Source organism: Chamaea fasciata, unplaced genomic scaffold (assembly GCF_029207755.1).
Source record: "Chamaea fasciata isolate MVZ Bird 193981 ecotype frontalis unplaced genomic scaffold, bChaFas1.0.hap1 SCAF_6, whole genome shotgun sequence".
NCBI lineage: Eukaryota > Metazoa > Chordata > Aves > Passeriformes > Sylviidae > Chamaea > Chamaea fasciata.
In genome coordinates, this window is record NW_027094091.1 from 70,392,537 (window position 1) to 70,417,040 (window position 24,504).

Consider the following 24,504-nt stretch of genomic DNA (forward strand, 5'->3'; position numbering starts at 1 on the left):
GAGGCGGGGAAGGGGCGGGGCGAGCGGCGTCGCTGGCCAATCAGCGGCGGGGAAGCGCGGGCCAATCCGAGCGCGAGAGGGTTTGGGCGGTCTTTTCAAAACGGACGAGGCGCCGCTGGCATCCCTTTAAAGGCGTGATGCGTCCCTCGCCGTGTCCATCCGCTCGGCCTCGCCGCCCCCCCGCATCAGCGCGGCGCCGCCCCGCTCCCCGCTGAGCTGGAGCTCCGCGGGCCGGCCGCGCCCTGCCCGGACCGCGGGGACCAGCCGGGGCACGGCGGGTGGGCGGCGGACTATTTGACTGCCGTGCGCCGCCTCACACCGGCGGGGATCGCTCCGCGCGGGACAACAGAAGCCGTGGGCGGGGACGCGGCGCCGCCATCTTGGAGCGGGGCCGGGGCGGAGCGGAGCGGCTGGGGATGGTGCCGTGACGGTGCCGTGACTCCGCGCGGGGGTCCAGGCCGCCCTGCCTGGATGCGGGGTCAGCGGCCGAGCCCACCCCCGTCCTCGCCGTGACGGGAGCCGGGCTCGCCTCCCCCTCCCCGAGCGGTGAGGGCCGCGGGGGGGGCCCGGTGTCCCCTCGCCCCGGGCCTGCGGGACCCCTTTGTTTCCCTGCTGCGGAGGGGAAGGAGGCGAAGGGAAGGGAAGATGAGCAGCGAGGCGCTCTGGCTTTTCAAGCAGCTGAACCTCCATCTGGAGCTGGAGGGGCGGTTCCAGCCCCGCGAGAAGGGACTCAGCCTCATCGAGGGCGCCGCCGAGGTGCGTGAGGGCATCGGGGAGGGGGGAGTGTGCTTCTCAGGGCGGAAAGAAAATTTGAGAAATTTCAGAGGAAATTCCGGCTAATGGAATTTAAAGTACGCTAGCTGCGGAAAGTTAATTCTTTTCTCTGTATGCGTCGCTTGGCTTTTGTTTTAATTCTCACATCGTTTGCAGGTATTAACGTTACATTATCCAAGTGCAGCGACCTGCGGGGCAAACAAAATGTTTAGGCGTTTAGCATTTATGGTTTATACTTAGAGTGAGCACAGGAGCGAGAGGTTCTGTATTGTTTCCGTCAGGGGAGCTTCGTGCACGTATCAAACGGGAACCACCGGCTTTTCATTGGCGAGGTCTGGGGAAATGAACCCAGAACCGCTCAGTGCTGAGCAGCAAAACGTCAATAGACCATAAACGTCTCCACGTTAACGACCAAAGTTCCTTACTGAGTTCAGGGCAGGCTTATTATGTGCCTTCGGGTGCTTGTGTGTTCTTTGGGAACAGCCTTAATATTTAACCAAAAAAAGAAAAAAAAAATCCCTGAGATAAGTCAGCTTGTTTGTTGTGAAAGCAGAGCTGTTGCTTAAATATTGGCATGCGAGGCAGAGAACTGTGTGGTCATTTCTAAGGTCAGGAGTCACTGCGTATGCCTGCTCTTGGTCACTTAAATAAGTCTTCAATGTGTCTTAAAATAAGCAAGTGGAGAGTAGGAAATGTGGTTGTGCCGGCTGTTGCACCAGTGAGACTCAGGAGCTGGCTGTAATCTCTGAACCGTGGGTGTGATTTGAGTCCTGAGGGTCTAAATTGATTTCCTTTTCAAGTTAAGTGAAATAAAGTATTTAAGGAAAAAAAAAATGCTGCTGTTTGATTTAAATAAAAGACGATTTAGGGAGCGAGGCACGGTGATTGCTGCTGCCACAGAACAGTTCTGACTTTGCCTCTCTTGCCATAGAATGAAAACACTCTGTGTTCAAGACAAAGGAATGCCAAGGTGGAAGATCTCTGGAGTCTGACCAACTTCTTTGGATTTGCAACTGAAACGTTTGTTTTGGCTGTCAACATTCTGGACAGATTCTTGGCTCTTATGAAGGTATAAGTGTGGCTGTTGATTCATCCTGTGCACTCAGCATCAGCTGTGAGGTCTCCTTTGTGAACCTGGAGTTGAGTGCAGTTCCTCTTACCTCTAAAGACAAGTGGGAGCTTGATTTGCTTCCTCTAATAAATCTGTAACCATCGCCATGTAGATGTCTGAGGAAGGAGGAATTAAGGGAAACAAACCAGCAAGTGTTAGAAGCTATCTCTGGGTGCTCTGCTAAAGCCTAGCTTAGCCTTGGGACAGACACCAAGTGATCATTTCCTGGTGGTTTTTATCGTGTTTGTGCTGCTTTGAGGCAGGAAGCTTGGACCTAAACCAGTTCCTCATTATTAGATCAGCAGGAAAAAAAAACGAAGTTGCATCAGTTCTCTGGTCTGGCTGCCCTTGAAGTGGCACAAAATGTTACCGTGGTAGAGGGGAGAGAAGGGCAGGGGCAGGAACAAGCCGCGGAGGGATGGGGCTGCCCGGAACAGGCTCAGACTGGATTTGTGTGGGCTGTGAACGAGGGTGGGTGAGCACTGCCGCTTGGAGGAGCAGGGAACTGCAGTTCCCACCTCGATTTATTTGTGTGGTGCTGGGGAACAACCTGAGGAGAGGCTGCTCAGCTGTCAAAACTTCACTTCCTCAGCCCCAGCAGAGCGGTGCTGCCTTGTGGGCTCTGCCAGCTGGGGTTTGCTCCAGCTGAGAGTGATGGAACTGGTGTAGGAGCTGGCCAGCGCCAGGTTTAGTGGAGATCAGCAAGTCTTTGGCTCTAGAACTGTGGGTATTCCAAGCACAGTGCTGATATTGGGGGGGGATGATGTATTCATGGTGCTTACTCTGGTTTTTAGGTGAAACCGAAGCATTTGTCTTGCATCGGAGTTTGCTGCATCCAGCTGGCCGCCCGTGTCGTGGAGGAGGAATGCAACATCCCATCTGCTCACGAGATCATCCGGATCAGCCAATGTAAATGCACTGTGTCCGACCTGAAACGGATGGAAAAGATAATTTCAGAAAAATTGCACTTTGAATTTAAAGCTACTACTGCCTTAACCTTCTTGCACTTGTACCATACTATTGTACTCTGTCATACCTCAGAAAGGTGAGTTGGTGGCGTTTGCTGAGCCCTTTTTAATTCCCTCTGAAATGATTGCAGCCTTGGCAGTGGAGGAGGCACCTCCTCAGTTCTTGCTTCCTGGTGAGGGAATGCTTGTTGATCCAGACCCTTCTTCTCTTGGATGTCTCACAGGAAAGAAGTATTGAATCTGGACAAGTTGGAAGCACAGCTAAAAGCTTGCAACTGCCGTCTAGTCTTCTCTAAAGCTAAAGTGAGTAGAAGCAGTTGTTTGTAGCTTCTGGGAAGGTCTGTGATGGCTGCGGTGCTGAGTGCTGTTTTCTGGTCCTTCTAGCCATCTGTCCTGGCCTTGTGCCTTCTCACTCTGGAAGTTCAGACGCTGAAATCTGTTGAGCTCTTGGAGATCCTTCTGCGTGTTCAAAAGCATTCAAAGGTGAGTATTTCCAGTGGATTGTTCTTCCAGTTGTTGACACTGTTAACGATGGGTGACGTTACATTTTGGGGGCCCTGAATGCGTCCTTACGGGTTCTGTTAGGCTGAAAGAAGCAGTTAAAAAACAAGCTTAAATGTATAAAATCAGAGGAACTGCTGACCCAATGTGTATACAATGTACGCTTTAACAGGCTGATTCAACTCGTACAGCTCTGGCTGCGTGTTCTGGAGAAACTTCCAGTCTGTTCTGTGGCTGCTGGGCTGGTTATTCCTTTTGTCTGAATAATGAGACCTGAGGGAACGGCTAGAGCTGTGTCAGGGGAGAGTGAAGGTGGATATCAGGAAAAGGCTCTTCCCCCAGAGGGAGGTCAGGCACTGAACAGGCTCCCCAGGGAATGGGCGCAGCACGAGCCTGGCACAGCTCAAGGAGCATTTGGACAATGCCCTCGGCCACAGGGTGGGATTGTCCTGTGTGGGGCCAGGAGTTGAACTCCATGATGCTTGGATGCTTGTGGGTCCCGTCCAGCTCAGGATATCCGATGAACTAAAATAGGATTCGTGGCCTCGAGCTGCGTGCTGCCTGCCTCTGTTGGTGGCCTAGGAGCAGCTTTTCACTCTTACAGTCAGATTGAACAACCCCAGTTTCTTGAGGGATGGAAGTAGTTCCTAAAGTAAAATATTACTCTATTTTAAAATGGCGGTTTAAATTTTTTCTTCCATTTTAAAGTAGTTTTAAAAAATTTCGCTTCCATTTGAGAATGGAATTTAAAAAAAAAAAAGTCATTCCATTTTAAAATAGAACAACCTTTGTTTCATTTCTCCTTTGGAAGTGATAATGAAAATGGTAACAAGGACTGGCAGGCAAACTGTCAACCTAACTCTGCCTTGAACAGGGACTTGTCTGGAAGGTGTGTAGGAGTTGGTAGTTCACCTTCAAAAGCAACTTTGACAAAGGTATCACAGTTATGACTCACTTGTCTTGACAGAAGTTTTTTCCGGGTCTTTTCCAAGAAGGTAAAATGGAGGGAGGAGTTATCCTTAGAGCCTGTGTGTTACAGACTAACTTCTGGTTGTTTTTTTTGGTTTTTTTGTGGGGGTTTTTTTTTTTTTCAGATAAGTGATAGTGACCTGCTTTATTGGAGAGAACTGGTCTCTAAATGCCTGGCAGATTATTCTTCTCCTGAATGCTGCAAGCCCGATCACAAAAAATTAGTTTGGATTGTTTCCAGACGTACAGCCCAAAACCTGCAAAACAGTTACTACAGTGTTCCTGAGTTGCCAACGATCCCGGAGGGTGGATGTTTCAATGGAAGTGAGAGGTTGGTAACACTTGGCTGCTTAATTTGTTGGGAATTCTCCTTTCCCTGTAGTGGTCATGGGAACTCTGTGTAACTATGGCTTAATCACTGCTGCTTGGGGCGGAGGGGGGAAAAAAGTGCTAGCTCTAAGAATACTGATGGGCTTGGAATGTGTCTTCAGCAGGTGGAGAGAAGGGGGAGCTGCCACTGTGGTGTTCAGAGGTACTTGGCCGGGTGGAGGGGAGGCACTGTTAGTTTTAAGGCAGGAAGGCTTGCAAAGGTTTTCAGTCTGCTGAAGGAATTCATGTTTGGTGTCTGGAATGCTGGCTTCTTGATCACTAGGATGCTGTTGGCGTCAGGAGAACTGTGTCTTGTTAGGGTTTCAGCTTTAGGAGCTTTAGGCTGAGGAGCATTTAGATGTGGGATGTTGCTGCTAGGAACAGAAAAGCGTGCAAGCAACCCGAGGATTAAGGAGTACTTTGCCACTTTGAAGGGGTTGTGCTTTGTTAAAATTACCTTTCCCACTGTTCCTTCTAGTGAAGACTCCTGTGAAGACATGAGCAGCGGGGAAGAAAGCCTTAGCAGTTCTCCTCCGAGTGATCTGGAAGGCACCTTCTTCTTTGAGCTCAAACCTAAACCCAAGTGGCAAACTCTCAGCTGTCGGTCTTAGCACCGAGTCTGGATTGTATTAGGTTGAAGTTTTGAATGCACCATAGAGTCTTTTGGCAATAATAAATGAGGTGGTGATCTGTAAACTGTATTAAGGCAAAACTTGCTGTGGTATATCAATGCTTTGAATGCCTGCCTTGATTTTTTTGTTGTTGTTGTAATTTTAAGGAATTAAAAAAAAACAAACCCCAACATTCTTTCAGGTCCCCAGATCAGCAAAAAAAAAAAAAAGAAAAAAAGAAGTTATTGTACAGTTCTGTTGTCAACAGCCGTGAATGTAGTTCTGTAGCTGGTGGTCCAAAACCCTCAGCGGCTCAACACCTCAGTTGATTTCAGGGTCTTGCCTGAGAAGCGTGGAGCAAGAGCGAGAAGCTTTCCTGAGATTTAAACAGGAAGCTCTTGGTTAATGGAAGAAATTTGCTCCATGGCGTCAGTCAGTCAAGGGGGAGGCCCAAGAGGAGCTGTGCATTTGTTGTCCTGGGATGTTGTCAGGATTCAACATGACAGAATCCCAAGCTTGGCTTGATTTCAGTGTTGACCCTGCTTGGAGCAGGAGATTGGACTGCAGTCCCTCTCGAGGGCACCTCCCCACCCCTCAGTATTCTGGGATTAGATCCAAGTGGCTGAGTGGGTTACATGGAATGGTGCGTGTACATAGTGCCAGGCTGGAATGATTTACTCTCCAATGGGCCGAACACTGAAACTGCTTTTCCTTTTCCAGCAGGGTCTTGAGTTGTGTACTCCAAGTAGCAATTTTTTGAAGCTTGGCTTTTATAAACTTCAGGGATCCTTATTTCACACCAGGAGTATGTGTGGTAAGCAGGAGGTTTCTAGTCAATATAGTTTTCACTTTGAGATAGTATAAATCGTGTGGCCAGGAGTAATTCCATGTTTTCTTTAGTACAGATATTTTTACACTGAAATTCACATTGTATCCTTCAGTGTGTTTCAAATCTTACCACGGTCGATCCATGCTGTTAGCTTAGACTTCTTAACTTGGTAAACCTTGCTAAGTCTACATTCCTTTGAATATTTAACCCTTGTAGTTGTTTTTCAGTATATTCATGTTATTGATTGAGTCATAATCAGACTTGTTTGCATGCTGATGTAAAGCAGTTAGTGCGGGAGAAATTGAAATTACGCAGTAAAATATCAGGTAAATGTGATGGTGAAGTAGTTAATGTAATGGTTTTTCTTCTGAACTTTGTTATCAAAGCACAAATTCCAGTCCAATTGTGTCTCTCCCTGGTGAGGACATGGCTAAAGCAGACTAAAGTAGCTCAGAGTAAACGGTGTGAGGTGTGGTGGTGCCAAAGTAGAAATGAAGGAGCAAGCAAGCTAAAAGCTGTTTCGTAGGTGCAAGCGTTGCTTTAGAAAGGTAAGAGTGATGCTGTAAGTCCATAACTGTTATGTGGTTTCAGTTTTCTAAAAACACACAAAAGTTTACAAAAAGTGTATATGAAAATGTAAATTTAAAAAAATGTACAGAAAAAAATTTAAAACAAAAAAAAACCAGAAAATACTGTATTTTTTTACCTCGTACGTAACTTTTTGTAGGTCTGTGGCATGTAGATAGTAATTTATTGTGTACTCTGTATGATACAAATACTGTACCTCTGAAGACTTCTTGCTGCGAGTCTCTGCTCACTTCCAGGAGTGCTTGGGTAAGGAACCTACTGAGTCTTATTTCAGTTGAGGACAAAAATAAACCAAGTGCTTTATTTGTTACCGACTGTGACTGGCGGTCAGTTCCTTGAAGCTTTCGGCTTCCTTTTTTCTGTGATGTGCAGGGTGTGTGACCACACGGCTGGGCTCCAGCTTTCCCTGGAGTTGTGGCAAGAAAAAGGGGAGACTGCACAGTACTGGATGGGAATCTCACCTCAGCTTTGCTCCTGTGCTTATTGTGGGTGCTGTGCTTGGCACATTTGCACATCCAGAGCTCCTACTAAGGGTTGTTCCAGCTGGATTCCTCTTGGTTCTGCAGGAATTGTCCCTGCCGCTGTTCTTCGTAGTGAAACGTGGTCTCGGGATGTGTCTGCATCTTGTCAGTCCAGAACACTTGCAGGAACTCACCAAAGGCACAATCTAGCTCGTGTCCTGTGTGCAAATCTGTTGTGGCTGGTAACTCACACATACCTCTGAGAGCCCACGAGGGGCTGGGGCTGCTCCTGCCAGGGCCTGGCTCGGAGCTGGCAGAGCAGAGGCTGCTGCTGCCAGTGCTTGGAACAGGAAACACACCTTCAGCTGCCCCTTCAAAGGTGGCTCTCCTCACCCTCCTGGCCTGGGAGTCGGCCAGAGCGCTTGCACTGTGGGTGGGCTCGGGGGAAGCTGTGAAGCCATGGGCTGTGTCCTGGGATTGCACAGCTTGGGAGACTTAATGAGGCTTGAGGTGTGCCATTCAGCCCCTTTCAAGTTAATTCCACGGAAGTGAATCGGCTTGGGAGAGCACTGCGAGTTTCACTTCTGTGGTTGGAATGATGCAGGCTCAACTTTGATTTTTGCCAGGTCAGGTAGCTGCGGATCCCCCCGAGGGGGTTTGCCAGGCTTCCCTCAAAGAATGGGGATTTTGGTGGTTGGCTTGTTTGCAGTAGCAGAGGTGTGCACGGCTTTTAAGTGCTGTTTGGGGCTTGCCTGTACCAGGTGGTAGAACCTGGAAGGCTTGCGGTCGCGGCAGTTTAAATGCGTGCTCGTTTTCATAACTGCTCTGTCAGTAAGACTGGTTTGGGTGGGGGCTGAGGGGGCTGAAAGGCAATGTTTTTGTGGGGAGGCCGTCTCCTGAAACAACTCCTAGCTGTGTCCAGTTTCTGGGATGTTAGTTCCTGTGCTGCTGACCCTATTGGAAGCACGGTGCTGAAAGGTTTCTGAGAGCATCTTGAGATGTCATCCTACTGCTCTCCTGTGGCTGGACTGGACCACAAGGGATCTGAAGTGGAAGCACTTCTGTTCCTGGTGAGTTGTCATTCCATAATTAAACAATTACAAAAATGGCCTTTTAAACAGGAAACTTGACTTCCCCACCACTTGATGATGTATGACGAGTGACACGCAGCATTCAGAATAAATCAGTGCGTTCAGACCCTGGTCTTTAACAGCTCCCCCTTTTTTCCTGGTGGAATAAGAAGAATATTCCTGTCAGGGCTTAGAGCACTCTGCACTTAGAGGAGCATACACTAAAGGAGAGAGTAGAACTGAAATGGTCTTGGACCCATATCTTTGCTTGGACTAACAGGTGAATGAGTTATTCTTGTGATCCCACTTGGCTGTCAGGGCTTTGAAGCTCAGCAAAATGGGAATCAGTAAATACTTGGCACATATATAGTAGTATTTATCTTAAAATACATGTTGCAGCTGTGGGGTGTCACATGGCTATGCTTTGTGGTGTAAGCCTGTGGCTGGTGTAGTACATCTCCTGAAAGCAGAAAGTTGCCATAACAACTGAATGAAATCAATTAGAGTAATAAGCAATTAAAATCTCATCCTCAGTGTTGCATAAACATAGCATTTTGCTCATGAATTATTTGAGATCTTGCCTCTAGACCTGTACGTTCTGGTTCTGATTTGCAATCTCAACCATTTTTGAATTAATGAAGCATTTAATTTCTCCTTCAAAGAGTGCTGGTGGGGTTTTTTTTGGCCGTGGCAAGTAGGTTCCTCATCAGAGACGTGAACACTGTTAAACTTGTAAATGGAGGAAATGTTTGTGATGGGATTTCCAGAGCGCTCAGCAGTGGCTTTGTTTCCAACCAGTGAAGTCAAGAAGAAGAGTAGCCTGTGGTCTAGGGAAATTTTGTCCTGGGCCTAGGAAGGCAAAGGCAGATCCTTCCTCTGTTACACACTTCCTCCTTGATCTTCTGTGTATTCCTGATCCTCTCGCTCCCTTCGTTCCCCTGGCAGAACAAAGCCAGGAATAGCTCCTTGCTGTAGTGCTCGGCTGTCAAGGATAAATCAGCTCCAACCAGGGAATGGCAGAGCTGTTGTGGAAAGGTGGCATGGACGAGGGCCCCTGGGGAAGCAGGGTTTGCAGCCTGTTGGCTTTGCAAGGGCCTGTCGGCTTGTTCTGCAAGGATTTTGTGTGGCCGGGGGTCAAATGTTTCAAAGGCCAGAGTGCAGTTTATAATCCAGGGTCTCCAAGGAACTTTGGGAAACATGTCTGCGGTCTCAATAGCGGTCTTGTCATGTACAGTGGCTGAGTCAGGGATTTAGGAAGCCTTTGGCACCCAGAGCTCAATTATTAACTCTGGTAGGGAGCAAAAGCACTGGAGGTGATCCCTGGCTTTCTTCTGGCAGGAGGACAGAAGCCAAGGCCAGTGGTCTGAGGGTTTGTGCCAGGGATGATCCGAAGCTGGGTGCAGTGTCTGTGCCAGCTCTTAGCCCAAGATATTGGCACAGTATCCGCGGGTTATCTGTGTGGTGCCTTGTGCTTCCCTCAGCTTTTATTGTTCCTTCCAGTGTAATCTTGCCACCTTTACCCTGCATGGACATTCGGGAAAAGGCCCACAGTCAGTGCTGTAAATGCTGCGTGAGCTGTGTGTATCAGCTGAGACATAAAACAAGGCTCCCTTGAAGGGGTTTGGGTTTGTTCTGGTCTCAGGATGTGCACTTGGATTGGTTACCTCCGCAGCCTCCAACTGCCGCTGGAACATTCTTACAGGCCGAGGTTGGGGATTCACTGTCTGATTTCCCTGTTAATTTTCAGGGAGTTTGCTTCAACACCAAGCAGGTGATGATGTATTCTCCACTGATCCATGTGCAGGGACACTGTGTGGCTCCTAGTGCCTGTGAAAACATGGATTTCTGCTCCAGTGGGAAAAACCTGTGCACTTTATCGTGCCAGGCCGTGAGGAAGGCAGAGTCATACAGCGTGTCGAGTGCTTTTCATAGTTAACTGAGTGCTGGACAGCTGTTGCAGCTGTAACTTGTGTGTGATTCTCAGTATAAAAGATTGGGATGCTTTGGATTTCTGTGAGAAGCAGCTGAAGGCCTCTGTGACTGTCAAAGTCCTCTTTACTCTGTATTGATGTACACTTTAATGGTGTTTATCTGGAAATTCGCAGCGCTGCCACACTTGTTGGAGAGGGACTTTGTGCAGTGGAGAATTCACTGACTGTCCTTCTCTATTTAACGGGCTTTGCCCGCAGTTGCCATGGAAGCCTTGCCTTCGGTGTGCCCTTGGGATTCATCCCTGAACAAAAGGTCCACCTGGAGTCACAGGGCTGCACTCTTCCTATGTAGCTTTGCATCCTCAGAGAGTGAAAGCCCTGCTGGCTCTGGTCATAAATCATTTTCTGCTTCACCGGGGTCAAAGCTTTCCTGTTACTCTCCCTTCAGATCCTTTCAGGCCCATCTTTCAGATGCTGCAGCGTGTGGGGCATTTCAATCTGCACTGGCCATCGCTTGATATTGCCGCTCTGGGATCAGTTTATATCTTTTGGCATCATTTCTTGAGCTGGCAGCAGGGAATAACTTATTTTAATAAGCAGTAGTAGGTGACAGTGCTCTGTCATCCCTCAACTGATGTCCTGTGTGCCTTGTTACATAAAAGGCAAATAAAATGCTTTGTGAAATGTCTTGCTCCTCGGAGGTGTTGGTCCTCAACCCTGGAGATCAAAGTCCTTTTTGAAGTGGCTGACATCAGCACACACTTCTGTGTCCTTCCTCTTGTCCCTGCCTCAAACCCAGCCTCAAGAGGCTGTGTTTGGAGAAGTGTGTCTGTGCCATGAAAACTTACCCAGCTCAGAAAAGCTTGCTTTCCCACCAGCTTGGAAAGCCCCTCACATCTGCGTGCCAAGTTTGGCCTGGTCATTTGTCAGGCTGAGTCTTGTGCTGTCACCTTGGCTACGGAGCAGTGAAAAGGCTGGATTAGTCCTTCTGTTGCTGTGTCACCCAGGGATACCAGGATTCACTTTTTCTGGAGAAGCTGAGTTAGGGAGCTGCACAGGCGGGCTTTTGCCACAGATCTTTCAACACGTGCACGATAAATCTTCAGTCTGGACCACATCTAGCTGCCAGTCCACCTCATGGGATCCTGGAAGCACCACATCCAGGCTGACAGGTCACCTGTCACCCCCACCAGTAACCCAGACTGGGGTCCAGTTGTACTGTTTGCTGTTGGAGCAGGGATTGGTCCTTCAATAAGATGCATACAGGTGTGGAATTCCTTGAAAAGTACTGCTCAAGTAGGACTCATCAAGTTCCCAGCAGAGGGGATTTAGGGCGGCTATTGGGATTGCCAGACAGGAGCAGCATTTTTCCTCCAGAGAGGGTGCAGAGAGGGTGATTTTCCCAGTCACTGCATGCCTCCATCTAGCTCTGCTTTCTGAAGAGATTTATGAGCTCCAGAATTCATGTCTTGTACATCTTAGAGTTATCCCAAAGGGAAGACTTTGGATCTAAAATACCTAATCGGCACCTGGGTTTTGCAAATGTTAGCTTGAGCAAGTTCTCCTCTTTAGTAAAAGGTTTTTTGAAACAAGCAAGCAAAGTTGTCCTGCCTCCCTGTGGGCTAAATGAAAATGAAGTCAGAATGCTCCGGAACTTCAGGAAGTCTGAAATTCAAATCTGCGCTTGGAGCCCGGGCCAGTGTCTTGATTTCCATTTCAGAAGTGGAAATACCCTGCTGTAGATTGGGCTAGGAGTAATTGGCCAGACTTCGTGTCTTAACAGAAAGTTTTGAGCAGACAGGTAAAAGGAAAGATCACAAAGTGTGAGATGGAGGATCTCTGACCATTTTATCTCTAGTCACAGGCATTTTTAGAGCTGACTGTCAGTGCCGATTGTAGGTGCAGAGAAGAGGATCTAGGCTGAAGCGTGATTTCCAGGGAATGGGGGTTTAGGCGAAACCATTTCCTCTGCCTTACCAAAGCCAGAGAAAGATAGATTCTCTGGGTATAAGATTTTATCATTAAAGGCCTGAAAATGAACTACTCCAAACACATTTGGAAAGGTACCGGAGTGTGATGGTTTATTTGAACCTCATGATAGCATTTCCATGCCCTCCTGGGGAAAAGGAACTCCCTGACAGATAACTCATCCAGGACTAAGGTTTTCAAGTACAGCCTGCAGGGCGCTGGAGGCTTGACAAGCCTCTACGTGCAGCCTGTCAGGGGATTTCTTTTAAACCAAGGCACTGTGTTTGTCTGGGGTATTTATTGCGCTATTTATTGGGCGAAGGAGACAGTCACCCTCAAGTCGCCCCCTCTTTCTGGCTGCATCTGTCCTGGCTAACCTGCCCCAAAGCGGCTGGAATAGTGAGAAACCAACACTTTTGCAGTGTGTATCCTCTTTATCATGGTTATAGAGAAAAACAAGCTCGGGGCTGCATCTGTGTGGAAATAGGAGCGGCTCGGAGAAGTCTGGCTGCAGAGCCCCTTTCAGCCCTCAGGGCTGTGTAAAATGGGTCACTGGAAGCGTGTAAGCAGAATGAAAGGAAAGGAAAGCCTGTGAATCCCGGGGTTTTTGGCTCCTTGGGCACAAATTTAATGTTAAATTTCTTTCGGACTTCAGGGATTGGCACGTGCTGAAAAGCTTCGCTACAAAGAGGGGAGAGAGCAGCAAGGCATGAATTAAAGGGTACTCCTGTGCCTCTGAAAGCAGCTGTGATTTAGTGATTTTACTAAAACGTTTGAGGAGGCATGGCAGAAGCCTCTCAGAAAGGACTCTGACGGGGAAAATGTCAGTAACTTGTCTTCCTCTAATTAGCTGAACTCATTTCCACCTGCCTCCCAGCACCAGGTAGCTGAGGAAGGCAGGGAAAGGAGCTTCCCCCCCCACTCCTCACCTACTCAGGTGGGAATGCTTTGCAAGGAAATTTGGGCAGCATGGCCATTCCAGGCTGAGCCCAGCAGCAGAGGCTGCCATTGCAGCGAGCTTCCTGCAGCTTGTGGGAGACCCGGGGAGCAGGACCACCTTTCTCAGCAGAGTGGCCTGGGAAGAACAGTCTGCCTCCAGAGGTGACAGGGCCACTGCTACGCTGCTCCTCTCACAGCTGCTGATGTGGTCACACTTCCCCATGTGAGTACGCACAGTTTTTCTCGTTGTTTTGCTGCAGTTATCTGGTGGCTCCTGTTGAATCGCAACAGGGACTTGTTTGTGCACAGAAATACGCCTCGGCCTCGCCTTGTTTCGGGGTAAGGAGAAGTCTCTGTTTGCACAGTGTTTCTTGTGGCCAGGCGTCGTCAGGCAGTACTTGGAAGAACACAGGCTGGCTGGTGTCAGTGCGACTCGTCATGGAAGCAGTTGAGTTGAAATCTACTCTTCCTTAGAGTTCTGTGCCAACCGCAGTTTTCTAAATGTTTGAAAAGACGGTCTTAGGGGAAGAGCTTGTTTTCTCCAGTGAAGTTGCAATGCGGAGAGCAGTTGTTAGTCTGTTGTGGGCTTGCAAGAACGGCCTTTTGGGTTTCTAGTGTCTTGTTTCTTCTGGTTTGTTCTTTCTGGGGAGGAGGTGTAAGATTTTGTGTGCCTGACCAGTCTTGTCATGCTGGAGGTAGAAGGATAATGAGAGAATGAGTGGAGGAAGGAGCAGAGCCAGGATTCTGTTTTTTTTCCATGCAAACTTGCCCACTGTTTTTGAACCAGCCTGTCTTTCTCACTGAAAACAGTGTCTACAGAACAGAGGTTTAGGGTTAGGACAGGTTTTTACTTCCATTTTAAGTACCTGGAACTTGCTGTGGCTGCCTCATCCCTGGAAGTGTCCAAAGACAGGTTGGATGGGGCCTGGAGCAACTTGTCTAGTGGAAAGTGTCCCTGCCCATGGCAGGAGGGTGGAACTGGACGATGTTTAAGCCCCTTCCAACATAAACCAGTCTGTCATTCTGTGTGCAAGTAGCTGTAGTGGGCCTCTCTTGTGACCCTGAAATGCAAGGACTTACTCTGGTTACGTGCACCTCAAAAGAAGGTTTTTTTTTTCTCTAGGTGTGGCAGAAACGTGGGCTTGAGGCTGGGCAGGAGGGTAGGGTGACTAGCCTTAGGAGAGGCTGGGGAGGGAAGGTGTGAGTGTGCTGCTATTTATGCAAACACCCTGATAGCTCGAGCACTTCAGAGAAGAGTGTAGAAACTAAGGAAAGATCACCAGGAAATAGCAGGTGGGCAGGGCAAATAGCTGTGGCGTTATTACCCGTGAGGATGTCCACCAGTGTTCACCTGGATTGCCCTGCTCTGAAGGAGAGGAGAGAGAAGAGGTGGGCAGGGCTGAGTCTCAGCCGTGTCAGGAGGAGCCTGGCATGGAAGTGGTGCAGGAGCCAGTAATGGGCAACACGTCTGCCTCCCCTCAGGACACAGCTGTGTCACCTTGGAGCGGCGTGACAGCTGGGATGGGCGCTGTGTGACCTCCTGCACATCACCGTGTGTCTGGTGGCATCAAGGCAGGATGCAGCAGCCTTCCTCCCCTTGCCCGGAGCGGCGCAGGCACAGTCTTGGGGCCGATACAGCTGGAGTCACAAAAATATCTTGATGGCATTTAGCACCGTGACCTTTAAACACTTCCACGGGATGACCCAACAGCACAGACAGCGCTTTGGGTGAGGCAGGGCTCGATGTGAATCACACTCTTGTGTTGCTGTTGGTCTCACGCTCCCAGGCATGTGAATTTGGGACAGATAAACATCATTTCCTTTAGCATGACAAATTCAACCGGGCAGGGCCTGTTGCAGTTGCCTCCAAAGATTGGATGAGTGCGGAAGCAGTGGGATAGACTTAAAGCATCGGTTTACGTTGGCTGGATTTCCCCAAATATTAAAATTCCCAGCTTTTGAAGATGTTTGGCTTGGAAATGCATTCTATCCACGCTCCCTGCAAAGCTCTTTGCTCTCTGGGAAGCAGCTGAATGCCCTCCAGTCCCACGGGGTGGCTTTCCCAGTATCACTCCCCTCCAGCTGGAGTGGTAACCAGTCATACCAGGCAGGAAAAGCCAGGCTCAGGGTGGCTGGGACATAACTGTCAGACAGGCTGGCATATCTGCCAGTCTGCAGGGCTGGGTGCTTCCTGGGAGACAGCTTGCACGAACCCTGGGGAATAATGCGACCCCTTTCCACAGGCTCTCCATCCTTTCTCTTTCCTCTCTGGAGGTCGTGTCTGTGGGGTGCAAAACCCCAGGAGAGATTAGCAGGGATGTTTGCCCTGCGCTCCCCTAAACTTGGATCCCGCCGTTGCTCCTCTTTGGCATTCAGTAAAGAGATCCCGGCTGCGTGCTCTGGCAGGATTTCACCACGAGCAGGGTGGGATCACACACTCCAGGGATAGAAGAGGGCAGCCTGTGCTCTGCTTGTCCAGCTGCTCCCACTGGGAAGCCCCAGCCGTCGTGTTTCTGGGCTTGTGAGGCACTTAACAGCTTCCAGCTGTTCCCAGGTGTGCAGCTGAACGGTCTCAGGCTCCTGTCTCAGCTCAGGACTGCTTAACCTCCCAGCTTTCCAGCTGGGAACAGAGCCAGGGCACGCATGCTGGGAAGGCATGGTGCATCAGCCTGCATCTCCGTGCCTCTGGCAAAACTCTAGGTATGCTAACAACGCCTCTCTGGGATTGGGAAACCGGGAGTGATGTAGATTTCATCCAGTCCCCCAGCCACGCAGGAGAAAGAAGGCAGCTCTCTGTCCTGCAGGACGTTGAGGCGCAGCAATCTTCCTCAAGGTCCCTTTACGTTGCTGCAGGGTCTGTGGGGTCCAACCTGCATTTCTGGATTTCCAGGATGCCTCCATGCCTCTCTCCCCACCCAGAAACCTCCCCTAAACTCTGCTTGGCTGCAGAACATCAAGACAAGCCAGTTCTGCTACTGCTCTTGCCTGGGAATTGAGCAAAGAGCACCGAGCTCTGTGTTTTGGGAGAGGAGTAACCCTTGTTTGATTTCAGCTCTTGCCTCCTCTGTCAGCTCTTCCCCTGGTCTGAGTTCTGGTGGTTCAGAAATGCTTCTGAGAGCTGCCTTTCAGGGAAAAAAAGCCCCTCTGTGATGAGAGCAGGCGCGTGTAGCACCTACAAAGGTGTTCATTCCTTTTTTTTTTCTGTACAGCCAATTAGCTTGCATCGTGATCCTCTGCCTGGGATCTGGGTGCTTGGGCAAATCCAGTTTTTCCTTGCTCGTCTGCTCTCTGTGGCAGTGGTGTCTGCTGCTCTCTAGTGGTCCCCGCTCTGAGTGAGCCTGCATGCGCTGCAAAATGAGAACCTGAGTGGTGCTTCATATATATAAATATAGATATATGTTTTAAATTTATTTTTACACAGCATCCTCCTGCCACGGCAAGTCTAAACCTTGTACCTTCACAATGCCAGCGTTTAGGCTGCCCACGTTCCCCCAGCGCCAACCTGGAGGCAAGAGGAAAGTCCCTCATTTTGTTGTGCTTAGGTTATGTTGGGAAACATCGTTCCAAGTCACCTTCCTTGTACTCCGCATGGCCAGAACTGCCGGGTGAAATGCTCACTCCTGGCTGCCCCAAACACCACGGGAATGTGGGGTTTGGGAGGGAGGGAGGATGCAGAGCATTCCTGCAGCTGAGGGTATCTGACCCAAGGCTGTGCCCTGCCACAGATTTGAGTCTTTAGGCCTTGCTGGTTTTCAGGGTGTGTGCCATAAGTGACAGGCGAGATAAAAGCTGAGGAAAGATCAAAGCGGGTTTCATGGTTTTTATGGCTTTGTGCTTCTTGGTTTCACTTTCACGTGTCTCCCGGAGCCTTTCTTCTCTCCCTGTGCACTGCCTTTCATCTCCTTCCCTGTTTTCACCTGACAGGATGGAGCTTGGTGACCTCCCAGCCTGGGGCACAACCTGTGTGCTCGGCCCACCTTTCTTTCACCCCCCCCTGCCCAAGTCTGAGCAATGCTGGATTATTTTAGCCCGAGACAACTCCTTTCAGTATCGATTCTTTCAGCTGCTGAGATTTACGTCCTTTGCAGAAGTTGAGCTGGAGTTTCTCTGTCTCTTCTGGGAGCATCTCCCGGTGTCAGTGCTGATTCAGGGGTGCTGGTTCCAAGAGAAAAGTTGACAAGGGGCTTTCCAAAGGGGGAGGGCTGCTCATTTCATTAGTATTGCAGCTTCCTTCTCAGTGAAGACCTGGATTTCCCCTCCTTGCCATGTGCACTTCTACTTGATGCTGGAGAACGGTTGCTCTTGGCTTGTTTGGTTTTTTTTTTTCCTAATATAAAAATCTCTACTCCAATGGTGGCTTGCGGGTGAAATGTGGGGAAAGCTTCTTCCCCAAGGGAAAAAAGTGGGGAGACACTTGGCAAGAAGAGGAGGGGCCTCAAAACATTAAGTGGACATTAATAAAAATGAAGACTCTGGGTGTAAGGCCAAGAGGCATGGTTGAGTTTGGGTCCATTCCTGGTGTGTTTCTGCCCTTGTGTGTGGCTGAGGAGAAGCATTGTTTTCTGTGGATGACCTACTCTCTTCTGACTTAACCAGTAGAAAATAGGTCGAGACCACGTTAAGCTCTACCCGAAATAATAGTTTATGGGTTTTTTCTGCAAGTAATGTGGAGACAACTAAATTATGGGCTCGACTAAAATGGAAACCACGAATAATTGGAAAAATATAAAATGCTTCACCAGACTCCAACCAGACTTGTAGCTGCATTTATCAAGATGTCAAACTTCAAGGGGAAGGGGAGGAGGCTTTGCCATAACAGTCCTGGAGAGCTTGGTGCCAGGACTGTAGCCGGGTGTTTGCCTGAACGCGCCGCCCAAATCGGAATAGCTCAGCTCCAGCAATCGCAGCCTTTCACTTCAGCAGGAACTTCCCAGCTCGTGAAGCGTGGGCTGGACGTAGCTGGAGTTTCCCGGAGCGTGTCTTGGTTTTGTGAATAGACCGGGAGAGCTCCTTCACTAGCCCCGGAAGGAAGTGCTCAAAGCCAGAGACCTTCCTCCCAGCCTGCAGGGATGCGTGGAACGTCAGGCTGAAATGAGGGCGGCAAGGCCGGGTCTCCAGGCACAGCTCACTTACAACACCCTCAGCCTCTGTTCCTTGGCTCCCTCCTGCCTCAGGATGAAGGTTTCCCTCCTCATCCCCTTGCCCCGCAGCCAGGCTCGAGCTGTCACTGCCACGCTGCGGCCCGATGCAAACGGCCAACGGCACCTGCGGCGTCTAGACCGGTTCCTGTGCCCACATGCAAATGTGTGGAGAGGGGGCCGGGGCGCATGGCCCCCGTGACACTTTCTGGGAAAGTCCTTGGCTCCCTTTCCTGCTTCACGTCCTCCGTGCCAGGCAGAAGTGCCGTTGAGGAATAACGCCGTGTCTCTGCTCGGCGTTGGGCTCGCTCCGGAGTAAGTCAGACTGGAAAGGAGTCGAGAGCTCTGGGGCAGCGAGGGGATGCTGGGGTGTTCTCCACGGGGCTTTTTCTAGCAGCAAGGACGGGCTGGCACAGCAGTCCGGGGGTTTTCTCCTGCGCTTGCTCGGTGCCATTTGCATCTCTGGGGTGGCCAGGACTTCCCAGAAACTGTCCCCGCTCTGGGGCCACGCAGAGGCAGTGTCTGCTATCGCTGTCCCTTCAGCAGAGAGCTCCTCCACGGAGGTCCTACAGCTCACGACGGGCTGGGGAGGCAGGAATGTTGGATTTACATTTCTTAACGGTCGTCTTTAATTTCTTTTGTTCTCGCTCCCAGCCTTTCTCCATCTTCCTTTTCCCATCCCTTTCGAAGCTCCCTCTTGCTGTATTCCCTTCTTGAGCCCTCAGCACACCAAATACTTTTAAAGATGCCAGAGCAGGTTTCTCACCTGCTTGCAGAGGTGTCATGACACCGCTCCGCCGTCTCCAAAAATGGGTCGAACCAACAATTTTGTCCGCTGGCATCACCAGCAAGTCGTGCATCTTCACTTGAAGACAGCAAGTAACAGCGGGCTCCGTGTGTTGTTCACCCAACCTAATTTTGGACTGATTTCGTTAGGCTCTGGCTAATTCTGGTGATCTCATGTTGATGCTGAAATGTGTGTGGGTTTCAGCTTTCTCGGGTTTCAGCAGGAGGTATCTTTATCTTTGAAGCAGGTGAGGGACCACAAACCACAGTGGTGAAGATTCACTGCAGTTGGGGTTTTTGGGGGATAATTTAAAAAAAAAACTACAGTTGGGGTTTGGTTTTTTTGTTTTTTTTTCTCTCCTGCAAGGAGCCCTGAGTGAATTGTGGGCAAAGTAGGAGCAAGCTGAAAAATCACTTTCTCTCAACACAAGGAGAGTTAAAGGTTTCAGCACGGCTGAGAGGTTTGTTTGCTGCAGATGTTTGTGATTCAGCCTCTTGTGAATCCTCCCCGAAGGGCTGGAGAGCTGCATCTCCTTGGCATTGACAAACCCAGCAGGGCTGTGTTTCTGCCCATCCTGGTAAACATGGAAAAGGTTTTCCACGCGGCCTTTAGGTACTGTTTGCACCACTTTTTTTTTTGGAGGTCTGTGATTTAGGTACCATGGGAAGGATTTAAAAATATTACAGGTGTAAAAAAAATATTCCGAAAATCCTATAAAAATTAGATGTAAAAAAATCACTGAAATCAAAGTCTTGCCTGCAGAGGGGAAGCTGCTGCAGAACCCAGAGAAGCTGTGAGGGTGCTTTGTATGTGTTTCAGTTGATGCTGGCCTGGATGAGGCCGTACATCCCTACGTGAGGGCCACTCTTCTGAATTCCTGGTACCCAGGAAGCAGCTTAAATACAGTCGCGGGTCACACCCTCACCCTGCTTCTCCCTTTGCAAAATTACCCCTCGTTGTGCAGAAATATCGGCCAGGACCGCAGCTTTTTCCTCTGAGAAACCACCCCAGCCTTCATCACTTACACGTCACCCATCCATCCCAGCACCGTGGCTGCTGCCAGGCCCATTCACAGACCCTCTCAAAAGCCATCCAGCTGATGCTTCTGCAGCTCCCGTTTCTTTCCAGGGCAGGCAGGATCTGGCTCATCTCATCTTCCAGGTTCCTCCGGTCCTGGAAGAGCAGCAGCTGGATGTTCCAGCTCCATCTTTTCCGTTGTGCAGCTCTGGGGAAAGTTGCTTTCACTTCTCTTGGTGTTTTTTTTTTCCCCCCCAGCTCTAAAAAGCAGGATCGTTTTGTAGTCGGGAACTTCAGAAGGATTTTCGGATGCCTCTTATGCCTCCAGAGCAGTTTTCATAGGTCACCAGTCATCTCTCTGATAAATTTCTGCTTTTCCCACCATTTTTTCCAAGAGACTCCTGCCCCAACCCAGCAAAACCAGTCCTTGGTTGTGTTCCTTCTAATAACTCTCTGCAAAGAAATTGAAAACTCTGGAAGGAGTAAAAAAAAAAACAGTTTTAAGGCCATCTCCTCTTCCACTGCTGTGACAGCAATGCACCCATTCTTTCCGTAGGACTTTGGGAATAGCTCATGGAAATTGTCCTTGGCCTCTCTGTGACCCTGGTGTACAGGGAGTTAAACTCCCCAATCATCTCTTGGACAGGCACTTCACAAGACTCTTGGACCTATCTCAGAGGAAAAAACCAAGATTTTCAAAGAGACATGCGTAGCTTGAGTGTGAGTGGAAGACTTTTATTTTTTTTTAAATTTGCCATTTTGGTGCTAAATGAAATGCTGATGTGATTTGAAAGCTCCAAATTACAACATTATCACACAGCCACATCTCTTTTCTTCTGCCCTCTTCCTTCCTCCTCGCCTCGCCACATCTCCCCTTCTGCTTTTGCCTCCCGACTGGTGACTTCGCCGACTTTATTCAGGGCGATGCCCCCGTTCCACCAACACCCGAGGGCACGGGGTGCTCCTGTGGCCATCCTGGGTGAGTTACTTGCCCGGCCAAGTGTGAAATTTGAAAGATCTGAGTGGAAACAGAGCAGGGGAGAACATGATTGTTTTTTTTCACGGCACGGCGTGAGGCGTTTTCGCTGATTGAGAGAGGCAGCAAAAATAGCGTGGGGGGAAATATAGCCTCAAGAAAGAAATATGTAAATGTCGGAGTACGCTAAAACCCCCCCGGCTTTGTCAGGAGCTTGTGCTCTGCTTTCGTTCTGGGCTTTTTCTTGTGGCTGAGGGGTAAAATGCTCAAGGGAATGAAGGGTGATGCGGGTACAAACCCAACAGAAACAAGGGAGATGTGTGGGGAGTCCAAACGTTGCGCTCCGTCCCAATGGCTGGTTTTAATTAATAACATTGACCACGGGCCGGCTGTGGGGTGCGTCTGAGAAATGACATCACCTCTCTCCGTGCTCCACCGGCCGGGTGTGACTGCTGAGGTGTGAATTCTGTGCCAGTGTCGGAGCGTGACCCTCCCCGATAAATAGGGGTGTCTGTGCGCCCAGTCCCGCAGAGCATCTGAGGATGGGAGCCCCCCCGCTCCCATGGCTGCTGCTGCTGCTGCTGGTGATGTCCCACTCTGCCCACGCAGGTGAGCTCCGGGTGGCTTTGCTGGCATCATCCTGGGCCCGGTGCGACTGGGGGGCTTGGGATCCTCCTGCCTGTTTAGCCGAGGGCTTGCCTTTGTTGCCGGGAAAAAGCAGGACCATCCATTGCAGGGGTCTGGTTCGGTTTTCGGGAGTGGTGTGGGAGCAGGGAACAGAGGTAGACACGCAGGTGGCAGCTTCTCACCGTGCTCCCTGCAGTGCTGTCAGTGAAAACATGGGAAGGGGAACTTCCTTCGGCTCCTGGAGTTGCTGCATCCCTATCAGCACTGCCTGTGCCTGTAAGTTGCCCACCTTCTCTCTCTCCCAGCCATCCTGGAGGTGAACGGGAACCTGAGCTGTAGGTGTGCCAAGACAACCTCGGAATACATCAGTCCCAAGAAATATGAGAGCATTGAGATAAGGCCTGTGGGCAGCAGCTGCAGGCGCACAGAGATCATGTAAGTGCCGTGGGCTCCGCTGCCGCCACCATCCCGCTTCTCTGCCACCTTGCTGGAAACTAAACCTTTCCAAAAATGCCACCAGCTTACTTGCTGAAAAACATCAGCTGCAGAAATGAGGGTCCCCGGGGCCTAAAGGAATCTCTCCAGCAGGGGAAAGTGATTTCCTCGAGCTGGAGCAGGGGGTGTTTGCAGCCTGGAGGAAGCGCTTCCTCAGACCCTGAGGCAGCATGAGCCATAACAAATTCTCCCAGATTTTTGTAGCTGCTCTGTGATGATACATTTGTAAATCTTCAGGAGAGATCGTCTCTGACCAATGTGCTAGGCTTCAAGTCTCTGCTCCACCTAGGAATGTGTTGTGTTTTGCTTGTTCCCAGCCACGCTGTGGCTTCCTCTGTCTCTGGCAGCTTTCTACAACTGCCGGCGCTGTGAGCGAAAGCTGAGTCTTCCCCATCAGCTCTGGCTGCTTGAATCCCTGCCCTTGGAGGGGACAGGACTGCTCAGGGGCTCTCCTTGCCTTTCAGAATTAAATTAAGATCCTCAGGGAAGGTGTGTGTGAATCCCGAAGCCCCCTGGGTGAAGAAGCTGCTGAAGCGCATTGCCAGCACGTAAGTTGTTGGATGGAAACTCTTTTGGCTCAGGTGTCCCTGGACAGCATCCCAGCACATCCGTGGTTCTGGGAAGCTCTCGTGGGCCCAGGAGCTCTCGGAGGGGCCTGCTGCTGTCCGAAGGACCCACTTGCAAAGTGATGAGGGGCAACACTTGGCTGTGCAAAGCAGTGTTCAGCCCAACACAACCCACCTGTGGGTCAAGTTCCCCCTGGCTTACGCACAGAGCTGCACTTCCAAACCAGTCTGGGGGGAAAAAACGTTGAGGGGAGCAGGGTTTGCTCGTGGCAGGTGCAATAGGGTGTTGATGCTGGGAAAGCTGCCCTGCTGGGTCGTGCCTGCGCTGGGTTTGTGGCCGTCCCGGCGAGCGATGCCTGCCCCGGGGAAACAGCAGCGACTTCCCTCAGCTGGGGCAGGAGCTTCCTCTCCTGAACCTGCTTTTCTCTGTGTTCACATGTTTCTCCTCCTTCTGCTTTTCGCAGGAAGAAAAAATAAGTTTCCTACTAAGGAAGTTGGTGCCCGGAGCCCCGAGGCGGGCTGGCGGATGATGCCCAGGCGTGCAGACCTGGCTGCTCCTCACTTTGCCCTCGCTTCCTTCCCTTCCCGAAAGCCCCACGTCTGGCTCTGGTGGCAGTGGCTGCGGGGAGGGTGGCTCACTGCTGGCCCCAGCCCCACAGCAGGTTCGTGGGGGGGTTTCTCCCCTGCTCTTGGTCCCTGGGTCAGCGTGAATATGAATCCCTCATTTATTTACTTGCCTGTGGACTGCAAAGCTGTTCCCTGTCAGGGGCTGCTGCTGTTTCTTTAGGAATGACTTTGTGCTTTTTCCACGTGAAGTGCTCAGCGGCAGAGTGTGTGTCTGAGGGTTGTGTGGCACAGCATGGCCCGTCCTGTTTCTGGAAGCTCAAGTCCAATAAAATTCAGGATTTTTCTTTCTGTTGTATTTTCCCTGTATCTCCTAGCTTTGAAGCCGTGTATGACATGGAATCATAGGAGAGCTTGGATTAGAAGTGACCTCCAAGCCCATCCAGTCCCACCCTCTGCCATGGGCAGGGACAACCTTCCACTATCCCAGGTTGTTTCTGTCCAACCTGGTGTTGGACACCTCCAGGGATCCAGGGGCAGCCACAGCTTCTCTGGGCAACCTGTGCCAGGGCCTCAGCACCCTCACAGGGAATGATTTCCCCCCACTATCCCATCTAACCCTGGCCTCTGGCATTATGAAGCCATTCCCTCTTGTCAGGGGTCCTGCCCATCATAACCTGTTATCTCCCCTGGTGGTGATTTGAGGGCACAATATTGCTGGTAGGGAGATGGGAGAATCCAGCCAAAGTACCCCTCCTCCAAGTGATGGAGCTGGGATTTACAGGTGGCTGTGAGGCTTTAAAAACCAGTTCAGGCCAATAAGGAAACACGTCGGGAATGGGCATGAGGTCACTTGACGGAGTTTTGGGGAAAACAAATCAAAAGCAAATGTCACCCGGGCGCTGCTGGGCTGTGCCTTGCCGGGGGACACTGTGGTTGTAGGAGAAGTGAGTAAAACCTGATGGTGCAGGACAGAAAAGCACCCCAGAAAACCTCCGGGCTCCTGGGGCTGCGTACACTAAGAACGAATTTGGAGGAAATGACAAAGAAAGGAAGGGGAAAGCGGAGCCGCTTTCGGGAAGCCGGGCCCCCGCCAAGCCCCAAGCCGCATTTTATCGGCAGCGCTGCAAACTCAGCGAGCGCCGTCAGCAGGGAGAGGGGTCGGGCAAAACCACCGCGACCCCGGCGCCTCCCGTGTCACTTCTCCTATTTCCCGGCTCAAATAGAGGGATGCTGCGGGGGCCG

The 24,504-nt window shown here is 50.4% G+C and overlaps 2 protein-coding genes across 2 annotated transcripts; both read left to right on the top strand.

The window, feature by feature from the left end:
- Window positions 1-367: 367 nt before the first annotated feature.
- On the top strand, window positions 368-7,030 carry CCNG2 (cyclin G2). Its single transcript, XM_066184761.1, has 7 exons — window positions 368-756; window positions 1,706-1,843; window positions 2,680-2,930; window positions 3,078-3,156; window positions 3,238-3,336; window positions 4,449-4,654; window positions 5,171-7,030. The coding sequence occupies exons 1-7, from the start codon at window positions 646-648 to the stop codon at window positions 5,301-5,303; spliced, it is 1,017 nt and encodes a 338-aa protein (XP_066040858.1). The 5' UTR covers window positions 368-645; the 3' UTR covers window positions 5,304-7,030.
- Window positions 7,031-21,517: 14,487 nt separating this feature from the next.
- On the top strand, window positions 21,518-23,617 carry LOC136290409 (interleukin-8-like). Its single transcript, XM_066184768.1, has 4 exons — window positions 21,518-21,616; window positions 21,940-22,069; window positions 22,594-22,677; window positions 23,160-23,617. The coding sequence occupies exons 1-4, from the start codon at window positions 21,550-21,552 to the stop codon at window positions 23,170-23,172; spliced, it is 294 nt and encodes a 97-aa protein (XP_066040865.1). The 5' UTR covers window positions 21,518-21,549; the 3' UTR covers window positions 23,173-23,617.
- The last annotated feature ends 887 nt before the right edge of the window (window positions 23,618-24,504 follow it).

Bases quoted from the DNA above. Each gene is read 5' to 3' on its own strand.
- LOC136290409 (XM_066184768.1), top strand. From the start codon at position 21,550: ATGGGAGCCCCCCCGCTCCCATGGCTGCTGCTGCTGCTGCTGGTGATG. The intron at 21,617-21,939 runs GTGAGCTCCGGG...TCTCTCTCCCAG, and splicing joins GTCCCACTCTGCCCACGCAG to CCATCCTGGAGGTGAACGGG. The intron at 22,070-22,593 runs GTAAGTGCCGTG...CTTGCCTTTCAG, and splicing joins TGCAGGCGCACAGAGATCAT to AATTAAATTAAGATCCTCAG.
- CCNG2 (XM_066184761.1), top strand. From the start codon at position 646: ATGAGCAGCGAGGCGCTCTGGCTTTTCAAGCAGCTGAACCTCCATCTG. The intron at 3,337-4,448 runs GTGAGTATTTCC...TTTTTTTTTCAG, and splicing joins GTGTTCAAAAGCATTCAAAG to ATAAGTGATAGTGACCTGCT. The intron at 4,655-5,170 runs GTTGGTAACACT...TGTTCCTTCTAG, and splicing joins TGTTTCAATGGAAGTGAGAG to TGAAGACTCCTGTGAAGACA.